At 36.0% G+C, this 11,849-nt stretch overlaps 2 protein-coding genes across 7 annotated transcripts; one reads left to right on the forward strand and one right to left on the reverse strand.

Moving 5' to 3' along the window:
* The first annotated feature begins 1,560 nt into the window (after positions 1-1,560).
* LOC141653850 (vacuolar protein sorting-associated protein 55 homolog) lies at positions 1,561-5,439 on the forward strand. 6 transcript variants are annotated; one of them, XR_012547527.1, is made up of 6 exons: positions 1,561-1,661; positions 3,690-3,853; positions 3,981-4,020; positions 4,308-4,395; positions 4,847-5,238; positions 5,306-5,439. XR_012547527.1 is itself a non-coding variant. In XM_074461719.1 (5 exons), the coding sequence occupies exons 2-5, from the start codon at positions 3,755-3,757 to the stop codon at positions 5,037-5,039; spliced, it is 420 nt and encodes a 139-aa protein (XP_074317820.1). In that variant the 5' UTR covers positions 1,561-1,661; positions 3,690-3,754; the 3' UTR covers positions 5,040-5,439. The 6 variants fall into 6 exon arrangements, 2 of the variants coding, with proteins under 2 accessions (XP_074317820.1, XP_074317821.1); XR_012547526.1 differs by having other exon boundaries at positions 4,847-5,225; positions 5,279-5,439; XR_012547528.1 differs by having other exon boundaries at positions 4,847-5,225.
* Positions 5,440-6,594: 1,155 nt separating this feature from the next.
* LOC141653849 (metal tolerance protein 9-like) lies at positions 6,595-9,365 on the reverse strand. Its single transcript, XM_074461718.1, has 6 exons — positions 9,187-9,365; positions 8,921-9,033; positions 8,411-8,656; positions 7,943-8,023; positions 7,630-7,860; positions 6,595-7,026 (listed from the first exon to the last, which is right to left on the reverse strand). The coding sequence occupies exons 1-6, from the start codon at positions 9,359-9,361 to the stop codon at positions 6,658-6,660; spliced, it is 1,215 nt and encodes a 404-aa protein (XP_074317819.1). The 5' UTR covers positions 9,362-9,365; the 3' UTR covers positions 6,595-6,657.
* Between the last annotated feature and the right edge of the window lie 2,484 nt (positions 9,366-11,849).

The following is an 11,849-nucleotide window of genomic DNA, read 5'->3' on the forward strand; positions in this document are numbered from 1 at the left end:
GTGTGAAAAGTGAGAGGGTAAAATTGTAATAAGGTGAAAATATGTGTTGGATTAAGCAAAAATGTGTGCGGGATTTAGCATGTCCCTAAATTAATCAAAAGGTGAATTGTTACTGTAAAGTTGGGAGGGTTTAACGAAATTTATTTGAGATTACTCGCTCATCCATTAAATGAATGGAAAAAAAACACCATTATGGAGGTCGAACCCTTGCCAACTGATTGGAGTACCACTCATCCTACCACTGAGCAATACCAATTTCATTGTCTATTATATGCGTTTTGTTTTATTTATTCCTAAATACACAGATTTGGGGTAGCAAATAATCATCGTTCAAACTGATTTTTTTTTGTTTGGGGTAGCGACGGCTACCCTTTGCCACCTACTAGCTTCGCCCCTGCTAACCTTGCCAATATGGAAAACAATCTCACATATGATACTCTATGCTGCCATTTTTATTCACGTTTATTAATTATTAATTATTAATTAATTATTAATTATAATAATAATAATAATTATTTTTAATTTTTTTTGAATGTTTCTAAAGTCTCTAATTTACTGCCACGTCAACTTGCGGAAAAAAGTTGAGATGCCACGTCAGCCGCTTTGGCTATTGCATTAGAGATATATATGATGTTTCTATATTACGAAGTATTTAACAGGTTAACGAGCAATGGTGTGAATTATGATTGAATTGTGTTGGTCGTAACTTGTATGCTAGACACACGCATGCTACAAGCTCCCGTATTACTAATTTGTCGATAATTGAAGGAAATGTACTATATTATGAACCAATCTCTTTATAATTCAATCTCAAATAACCCTATCATTAGATCACTTGTATAAGAATGTGTGAACGTTTCAAAATTAAGATTTAAATGACGGTTGTAAATAAATGTAAATTATTAGTAATAATACACAAACATTATTAACATGATATCCACCAAGACTGCCTTAACAGTTATTAATATTGTACCCGTCTATAATATTGTTATTAATTATTAAACGTATGTCTTTCGAGGTTGGGTTAAATACCTAAATGTAATACGTTTAGAATAAAGGAATTTATTGAAATACGATTGCAATTTACAAACATCTCATATTAACTACTTTAACATTTGATATGAACTCAATTAGAAATTATAAACAAAATATCTTAAAAATAATATATACTCATCGGTTAGTAAATAACTTAATGGAAGTAAAAGGACTAGAAGAAAAAACTTTGGTTATGTATTTTAAAAACGCGAAGATACAAAACGACCCAACTCCAACTAACCCGACCCGAAAATGACCCGACCAGAAATAACCCGACCCGCTTTATCATTGACCCGAAAATGACCCGGCCCGAAACAACCCGACCCGCTTGACCCGAAAATGACCCGACAAACAGACCCGAAACAACCCGGAAAACCCGAAAAGACCCGGCCCGGCCCGAACCAACCCGACAACGTGACAAACTCGAACAGGCCCGACCCGAACCCGACCCATTGACCCGTTTTGCCAGGTGCATGTCCGTGTATTTACACGGGTATTAAGCTAGTGATTGTATATATATGAAATATGACCATCAAATAACAGTTGGCGGTGTTGGAGTTGAATGTTGAGCATCCAATTTCAGATTTTAGGATCAATTTCAATCCCTAATTTCATCACCGAGCTTGGTATGTTATTTACTTTGACTTAATTATTCATTCATACCTTATATCAATTCTATTCTATTCCAATGACGATTATAATTTTAAATGTCGATTTTTTACTTGTTTTATCCACACAATTTCCCAGTCCCTAGATATTTATATTGATCATCAGTTCTTAATTATGTGATAGATAATTTGGGTAGTCAATTTATGATGTGAAAACAAAACCCTTTTAGTTTTTGATCAATTGTCAGAGCTTATCATGTCCTAATTTGAACTTGATTGGATGTGCAAAATTATGCTAATTCATGTTCATGGGCAGTGGCGGAACTAGGATTCGACATTAAGAGGAGCCCTGCCTGGTTCCGCCACTTTTCAGGGTAATTCCTTTTTTTTAGTGAGTTGGGGTTTTTCTACTGTTAGAAGGGAATCAATTAGTTTTGAATTTTATTTTGTTAGCTAATGTGACATATGTTTGGAAATTGGATTTGAGATAGAGAAGTAGGGATAATGGTTTGTAATGGAGTAACGGTCTTCGGTTCTTGGGTTTTTGATACTTGAAATTATTATCGATCTGAGTGACAGAACTGTAGTTGAGACTCTCGATTTCTATAGTTGGGTCGTGAATGGAATTTTGTGCTTTTGCTGGGGTTATCAAGGATGGAATAGTAGAGCCATCAATCATCATATGAGTCATTGTGTAAGGGAAGGTGATCTAGTATCATTATGCCACAAGCCGTGGACCTACGATACGATGACTTGCACAAACTAGAGTTTGGGTGGATCATGTCTGCTCCCCTTAAACAAAATAGAGTTTGGGCGGGGGGAAGGAGTAATGAGTTTTGAAGCTGTACTGTGGAATCACCAAGGTGAATGGGAGCCATTCAGGCAGAGTCTTCGGATTCGTTTGGATACAATAATGGGAGGAAAGGGGAGAGAGGGGAGGGAGACTGGGGTGGTTTTTTCCTTCGAAATTTTCATTAAAGTGAAATAAGTTTCTGGCGTGTAGGAGAGGAAATGAATCCAAGCAGTTTGCTCCCCTCAACCCAATTTACTAATCAAACATTTGTAATTTTGCACCTTCAACTCTCTCCACCCAACAAGGGGCTAAGGAGATTCAAGTATTGGTTGCAAACTTGCAATGGAGAGGAAGTAATAATACCTATGCTACAATTTTTTGTTGAAGCTCATTAGAGGCGGAAGAATTCCTGCTCAGAATGCAGTTCCAGAGAGCCCCTTTCAATCAAATCCTTTTAATTTGAACATCTGTTGGAAAGTACTTAAACATTCTTAAAGACTCTTTCTAGTAACTTATTGTGTTTGGGAATCCTGGGAGAAAGGATGGTCTTAGCTGAAAGCTGTATCGAGCACCAGTTGACGTGATTTTGGAGAATTTTACTAGTGGCTATAAATGGCTATGGGGTTGATGATAATTGATAGTATTCAAGTGCTACAGTGGGTGAACGGTGGAGAGCAACATAGGGCTAAAGTTGGATAATATATTACTTTTGGGACGTGGAAGTTATTTATATTCTGCCCGTTTCTGACATTGACTCTGGACTTTCACTGGCTGCTCAAATTTTGCTTAATCTGATAATCTCTTACGGGAAATTGCCGAAATTATAATTAGCTAGTCACACAAGAGGAACACGGCTCGTCAGAGTGGCCGTGATGCAGGTTATTCGATGAGTACGGTTAATATAGAATCTAACCATTGTTGGATTTCTTTCACAACCTTTACGTGTCCCAGGATGAGACTCATCAGCTCAAGGCAGAAAGGAAATACACAAATACTTATGTTCGACGGTTTTACATGCGTATTAGTGTAAAACACGTTGCTCTTGACCCGAATACCACTTGAAAAGGAAGTTTTAGTAACTACGTAATTTGTGGTATGGGTATAGGCTATAGCCATATAGGTACTTTTAATAAAAAAAAAAAATGGACGGGAATAGGTGATTTTAATAATTAGTTTTATTATATTGTATAAGAACTTTTTACAGAAGACTTTGTGAAATTAATATCTTCTCACAGTGCTTCATCTCGGTTTAGGAGCTTAGTAGTTGGATTCCAATCCTTGGTCACAAAGGCTCCAACTTGTGTGGTGAGACGACTCAATGGCAGACTTACCTGGTTACATGCTAACCTGTGTGCAGAGTGGAAAACTTGCTTTTCTGGCAATATTAGCGTCTGGAGCTATTGTCTTGCAAATATTGGTCAGTACCAATTTTTTTTATTTCCCTTGTATATTATTTGTAATTTTTTTCATTGATAAAAAGCAACATTTGAATACCTTGTGGCAAGATATGATGACTTTCTTCCGTCTTTCATGTGCTGCTGTAGGCATGTGCTCTGTATGATAACTGGTGGCCAATGCTATCAGGTAAAGCTCTGGCATACAATCTGAGACTATGTCGTGAAAATAAAAAAATGACTGCTATGATACAAGTATAGCATGTCCTTCATGCTCAGTATTTGTATGGTTCGTTGACTTTCTAAATTTATTTTATGATGCTTGTAGCATTTGAGGTTTCCTCGTGAACTCCTGAGAACCTAATTGTTGATAGTCGTATCTATCTACTAGGATGAACTTTCCGATAAACACAGGAAAATGTTACATAGTTTTTTGGTTATTGGGCCCTAACATAGCATGGGTTAATCGTCTTGCAGTTATAATGTACGTCCTCCTCCCAATGCCTCTGATGTTTTTTGCTGGATCAGATGCTTCCTCGCTTTTCGAAGAAGCTTCCAATGATAGGTATGTCATGACTTGTGGCGAAGTGCTTAATTTCTGTTGCAGTGAAGTAGTGAACCCCAACCCATGTTACTCGCTTTCTTTTGTTCGTTTCCTCCGTTAGTTTATGGCCTTTTAGCCATGTTTTGTGTGGTACAGAATGAATGTTGAGGCTCTCTAACCTACTTGCATTGGTTTAAATTAAACAACAATCCAATAACATATGTAAATTATCTGTGACCACGGAGAGTAATAACCAGCGACTTTATCATTGATCTCAAAATCGGTTGTCCGGCCTAATCTTGGTCATTGGACTCATTGCGCCACAAATGTGGCCAAATACTGCCTCAAAATGTGTCGTAGTATTCAGAAGCAAAAGTTAATACCATGCTTCATTGATCCGTGATTAAGTACTATCTCTTAGGCTGATAGGCCCCTTGTTAATTTAACTGAATCTGGGAAAGTGATGGAACAGCTGGGTGAATGCTACCAAATTCCTGACAGGAGCTTCAACAATCGGAAGCATTGCTATACCGGTCATCCTGAAGCATGCTGGGGTTATTGGTTGGGGTGCGTTAGCCATGCAACTTTCTTCCTTCGTCGTCCTGATCTTATCCATCATGTGCTTTGTCACACTAAATGCCGATGATGGTTATAGTATGCTTTGAGATATTGATGGTGTATGGACTACGGTTGATGTTTTCACTACAAGGATTGTTGCTGTCCTTTGAAGCAAACTGCTTCCGGAATGTGACCCTGCTTTTTGTATATACCGAATTTTCTTTTAAACTCTATGTTTTGCAATTTGCATGCATGAAAGGTAAAAAAAATGTGTGTTTTAGTCATGTTCTATTGTACTTGATTTCAGTTCCGTTCCGTTTTTCAGTTCCGTTCCGTTTGGTTGGAGTATTTGGGTCATGTTCTTACTATTCAGTGAGTTGAATTTGGGTGGTATAGCTAAAGATGAGATTTTTATTGTTTGGTTGGAGTATTTGGGTCATGTTCTATTGTACTTGATTTCAGTTCAGTTCCGTTTTTCAGTTCAAGTCAGGGTCAGATCACATTAAGTCACTGCAATTCTTTTTTACGCTTTAGTTCAGTTCAATTTAGATAGTTTCAGTCCAATAGAACAGGGCATTTGTAGTATTACGGATTATTGATTGTGGAATTGAATTCCATTCACCTTAAGATTGATTATTGGTTATTGATTATTGTTGTGAGGAAAGTGATGCTTGAGGACACTAGATGTGTGATTTTCTCATATTACTTGTATTGAGAGGTACATGAAGTTGTGCCAGCTTGAGAATTACACAATTAGCGATTCTACAAAATTGACACTGGTAGTGAGTAAGGTTCAGGAGTACCCTTCTATATATTATGATACTTTCGTTCATTCCCGACTGAGTGTTGATTATCGAGCTTATATGCAAATGCACATTTAGCCAAAGAAAGTTTAGTACCTAAAATGCCAACTTTCGGATAATATCTTGGTATTAAAATACTGTAATCTGCAGGGTAAGCTTCAATTATCATGCTTCGTAGACTTTTGTGAAACTCGTTGTAACTTAGTCCCCAATTCTTGTTGTAGCAGTTTACCTCTCCATCTGATTGCCCCTGAGCATTGCATACTGAACACACTTCAGACTCAACTTTCCTCGTTCCCATATGTTTAGAATGATGCTTGAGGTCGTAAGCTACTTCAAAAGTTGGCTTTTAAGTTTTTATAAAAGAAATCCGGAATTCGATTTTAAAACCCCTAAGTTTACCTTTGACTTTCCATTACATTTTCGTTCTCCCTTTTTGTTTTTCCTTTTCCCTTTTTTATTCGCTTTTTGAGGCGTGCGTTCACCCATGGACGGTTCGAAAGGATGATTCATGTCAGCCGACCCCAAATCATTTTGGGATTAAGGCTCTGATGTTGTTGTTGTTGTTGTTGTTCATGCTTACAATCACCTGTATTAATTTGTATTGTAGATCTAAATTCTAAGTTTTCTAAGAGAAAACTGAATTTTTGATTTTCAAACCTATAAGTTTAACTTGACTTTTGTATTATGTTTCACTTTCCATTTGCTTTTCACTTTTCCTTTTCTGTCTTTTTGCGTTTTGAGGTGTGCGATCACCCAGGGACGGTTCTAAAGGATGATTCATGCTGGCCGACTCCAAATCATTTTGGGACTAAGGCTCTGATGTAGTTGTTGTTGTTGCTGTTACAATTACCTGTATAAAATTACACTGGTTTTAGAAAGTATAGCAAGTTCAAGATAACTAGATGATTCTATCAGACATTCATGAAGTACTAGTTATTGACTTTTGTGTCTTCTGCTGTTGCTCTGATGTGTGGGTAAATTTATGATTAACGTGGACAAAAGCTCGTTCCACTTCAGGTAGCTGCTCAAGTTTATCTTGGAGGGTGTCACCTATCTTACGAGCTTCACTAAGCAGCATGTCTCCCGGCAATACTATGTCAACCTCCACATAGTAATGACGTCCAAAGTGGTAAGCTCTAACACTTTCAATCTGTTTTATTTCCTTGGCATGGTTCCACGTAAGATATATTAACTTTGTTAAGTACTCTTGAGGGGCTCCTCTACCAATCAAGGATCCTATATTATCGATCACCATTCTTGCCCATGTAGTTGTTGTGTAGAGAGCTATCTGTGAAAGTATTTGTGTCAATTCAGTTGGATAGTATTAGTACTTTGAGGAAGATGGAATGCCTATAAGGGACTCGGCTGCAAGTGTCGGGCACAACTATTTCAGGAATCAGTTAGTGTTTTAGGGTCCGTTTGGATACAATTTTAGGAGGGAAGGGGAGGGGAGGGGGAGTGAGGGGAGGTGAAGGGAGGGGAGAGAAGGGGAGGGCAAATGGGATGTGGATGTTTGGATAACAAAAATTATGAAGGGAAATGGAAGGGGAGGAATGAGGGAGATGAAGAATGGATGGAGGATTGAAGGATGCTAGTGATATAATTAGAGTCCAAATAATGTTTTCTTTCCAAATCTTGCCACCATTGGAAAGATTATAGTTTGTTCTATAGGAGAGAAAATAAGTCCTCTCATTTCTCTCCCCCTCCATTTCCTTTCTCCCATATTTTTTATCCAAACAAAGTAAATTAAATCCCTCCCTTTCCCTCCCCTCCCCTTCTCTCCAATTCCTTCAATCCAAACGGACCCTTAGTGTATTCAAATGCTTAAAGGTTGGACATGTGAAAATCAGCCAAAGTGAAGTATTGAAGTGATATAGCCATATATACTCACTATTATGGCTCCAGTGGGATCGATCCACCAAAAGAAGTTGATGCCTAAGACAGCTGTTGCGACACTAATTGAGTTGGTAATAACATCAAAGAAATGATCTTGAGCGTATGTTCTAACGATGTCATTCTTGAACCTTCGGCAATAAACCATTAGGATAAACTTGATTATTGTGACTGAGACCATGATTGCGATCATCCATTTTTCCTTCTCTGGACTTTTCTCTGGTTGAGCCTGCACCATGATCAGTGAACACATCCATTGTAGTAATTGTCACTAATCTAGACTTAGCGTACTAGAAGGCCAAATATATTACCTTGGTAATTAGTTGTCTGACAGATTCGAACAGTACATGCAGACCAAAGGCTGCCATTACTGATGCAAACACGACTATTCCCTGTGATTTGTAAGGAATTTGTAAGAGATAATTGTGTTGTTACATTTAGAAAAGGATCTGAATTCTGAATTGGTCGTGGGTGAAGTGATCATCTGCTCCGACTGTGTTCGTTTAATATTTGGGGTGGTGAGCTTGTTTTTAAGGTCTAAAACTATCCGTGAACATTTTGATCAACTAGTGAAGATTTGACCTAGCTTAACTACGTCTCGGGTTTGAGAACGAGGGAACCTAGCAGTGTTAAAATTTGGGTTGGCAAGCTTTACTGCCCTTGTGGTCCTACCCGTCTCATATCCGGTCTGAACCATATATACAGTTTAGACATTAGCAACTTTTACAGTTACATGGTTTTGCATTGTGCTTGGTTCTTCGAACCAATATTGTTCTTACCACTGGTTCCATTCGAGTTTTCCCAACTGGGTATTTTCCTGGATTTGGTTTCTTCATTGCATGCTCAGTAAACCACAAGATGAATCCTGTTAAGACGTCGAAGAGGGAATCCAAGGTTGATGCTATTACTGCCATTGATCGAGTCTCTATAGAAGCATAGATTTTTGCTGCCAGAAGCATGATATTTGCTATGTTTGTTGTTGTGATTGCAGTTCTTTCCCCTCTTGCGATTCTCATTGCTTCATCCTGCCAAGAAAAAAGTTGCCGGAAAATGGTGATAGTTCTATGATGCTCCGAAGACTATCGGTAACCAGTTCCAACACGAAAGTTTAATGTGTATAGCCTAGTTAGTCTGTCAGACTGTCACACATTGTCTCTCACATTGAAATGCAAGACAAACTAATTTACCCATAAATTAACCCATATTTATCGATAATTAGTAAATAAATGTAGCAGTCTCGCATAAACAATCTTGTGAGACTGTCTCAGTTAAGTTGTTTAGAACCTCACCTGAGTAGAATTAGCTATTGAAGAGCCAGGCACAACTGATGGCTCCAATTCATTTAATCCTTGAATAATATCCTCTTGTCTCTTATAGTACGCTGCAATCTTCCGTCTTTTTACTGAACAAGGGTTGGAAGTTAAGGTAAGATTAGATTCGTTAGTGATTTTTAAGAGCCCTATTGATAAAATTTGTATGGTATGAACTATGAACTATGAAGTCGGAAACTCGTTAGCATAAAAAAGTATGGTTTGCATGAAAGAGAAAATCTTACTCAATCCCAACATGTTGGATTTGCCTAAATCTCGATCAGCAGGAAGCTTGAACATGTCAAGGCTGAGTTGCCAAGGCGGGTCATTTTCAGTCTCAACAAAGTTATGCGGAGATGCAGCTGGCAACAGGGGTTCAACTCTGTAGTCCATTGAGTCAACGCGTTGGTTGGTTGCCATTTCTTCTCGATTGTTGCTGATACATGTACTTAGTAGTACCAAACTTCACTCTTTATAGGTGATGAGTTATAAATTGTCGGATGTAGACGGAGTTTGATTCCGTAATATGATGTGCACTTGTACGAGTAGTTCAATTACCATATTGTGCCTTTGCCTTACCTAGACTAGAAAAGGTTGGCTTGTGAAAAGCGACTTGAACTTCATGCTAAATGAGTGTACAGTGTTTATGATTCGGACGGGATTTGAACTTCATGCATATAGTTATCTCATATACGTAATTGTTGGAATATGTGTCCTCCGACAATAATGCGATCACAACTGTTGATCATGATGATCACATGTTTAAGTCTCATTATAAAAAATACAATTGGGAAGTAATATTTACTGTCAACTGGTCCACACATATCGGTAATGATTGACTGACTAGAGTTTGACATTACTGTCGTGCGACGGTGGTGATCAGTTGATCCCCTAGGTCATACCTATAGGGCTACACTCTTAATTGATCATTTAATTAATCGTATAACGTTACGAGTTAATTAAATTACTTGAAAATTGACGGACGATTTTGGAAGTAAAATTTACGTATCACATTGAAATTTGATTAAATGAGATACGGTCTGAGTAATCGAATTGTATCATTGCTCGGATGAAATTATTGTTTAAAGAAACAATTGAAATTGAATGAATTATTATAAATACAATTTATTGTGATTTATAATTGGTAAAATATTTTGGTACAAGTAATTATGAATTACTAAGTCGATTTTTGTATATGACGTATTTTTAATACGTTGATTTTTAATATGTTAAAAATACATAACAAATTTATGTAAAATATGACATGTGACATAAGACAAATTGACATTTTGACAAAGATAATATGGAGTCCATATTATCTATGTGTGCCGAAATTAGGGGAAGAATTGGGCTAATATTGTGTTGTTTAAATTAGTGGAGAACATAATGATTGCCCTATTTTTCTAGCCATGCATACCTATTGCTCATTGTGAAGAACAACTAGGGCATGCATTGGCTCCCTTCCCTTCCCCATCCACCCGGTTTTTAAGAGGAGAAAAACCATGAGTTTTTCTCATCTTTTTACCTTATACATACATTTAGTTAGTGTATGATTTTATTCATTCTAATTCATCTAAAAATAAGAATTTTAGAAAGATAAAAATACTTTCCTCTTCTCTTCTCTCTAAACCGGTTTTTAGAGACAAATACCAAAATTATTTTGGGTCAATTTTCATACAAGATTAATATTGTACTAGTATCTATAATATTAATTTTAATTTAGAGTGTGCTTTGGGTATAAAACATTGGGAGAGATCCTACACTTGGGTCTTTGTTCATCCAAAAGGAAAGCACAAGAACAAGAGAGAAAGGTGATCTCTCTTGTGCCCTATAAACCAAAAATCCAATGTAAGACAATGATTTATCCTTTATATTGTTCATTAGTTTGCATGCATAAGATCATTTGTTAATTTTATGACAAATTAAAATAAAACATATATGAATATGTTAAGTATATAGATTTACTTTTCCTTCAATTGGTATCAGAGCCATGGTTGTTTGCATGCAAATCGGTTAAAAGTTTTTCTGAGTTATAAAGATTAACATATAAAACTTGTATAATTTGTGTTATTATGATATATCACGAAATTAATCCATGCATGTTAAAATTTCTGATCCTAAAATGTTTTTAGGATATTTTGGTTAATTTACGGATTTTTATTGTTCATATTATACAATAATGGCATTTAAATATGATTTTATGAGTAAAAATGTCATTTTCGGACTAAAAATAGCTAAACTTCGAATTTTCCAGTGATTTTTGGATATGTTATCACATATATTATTTTGAGATGACCTGTAAATTTTCATAATTTTTGGACTTCTTATGCTCGAAAAATGGATTTTTCATTATTAAAATCGGATTTATGTGAAAAATAGGTTAATATGAGATAAATTTCGAATCTGGTCATAGAAATTTAGTATGTTGTCACATGCAATTTTACAAGAGGTGTGTAAAATAATAGGCTATATTGAAGTCTTTGTGCATGATTTATGATTTTTTGAAGAAAAATAGCATAAATAGTGACATTATTAGTGAAATATTAATAAAACATAATCTATGACTAAGGAAAAACGTCACATGTTGCTTTTTATTATCTATTTCAGATCTAAAGTTGAAAAGTTGATGAATATAATTTTTCTCATGTTTTTATGATTATTTTGTTAAAAACGATAAACCGCAACATTGTTTTTCCGGAAAAATTTCGAAATTTTTTAACCTAAGTTTTGGAACATTATGAGTGTCATGGTATTTTTCCAGAATGTTCATGAGTTTAAATTTCAAATTTTGAATTTATTTGAAATTTTGTGATTTATTTGGAGTTTATAGCTTATTTTTATAATTTTAAGTCCATTAATGAACAAATTTTTAGAAATATGAGTTAATTATGGTCAAATTATTAGTGAA

The sequence above is a fragment of the Silene latifolia genome, chromosome 4 (assembly GCF_048544455.1).
Source record: "Silene latifolia isolate original U9 population chromosome 4, ASM4854445v1, whole genome shotgun sequence".
Lineage (NCBI taxonomy): Eukaryota > Viridiplantae > Streptophyta > Magnoliopsida > Caryophyllales > Caryophyllaceae > Silene > Silene latifolia.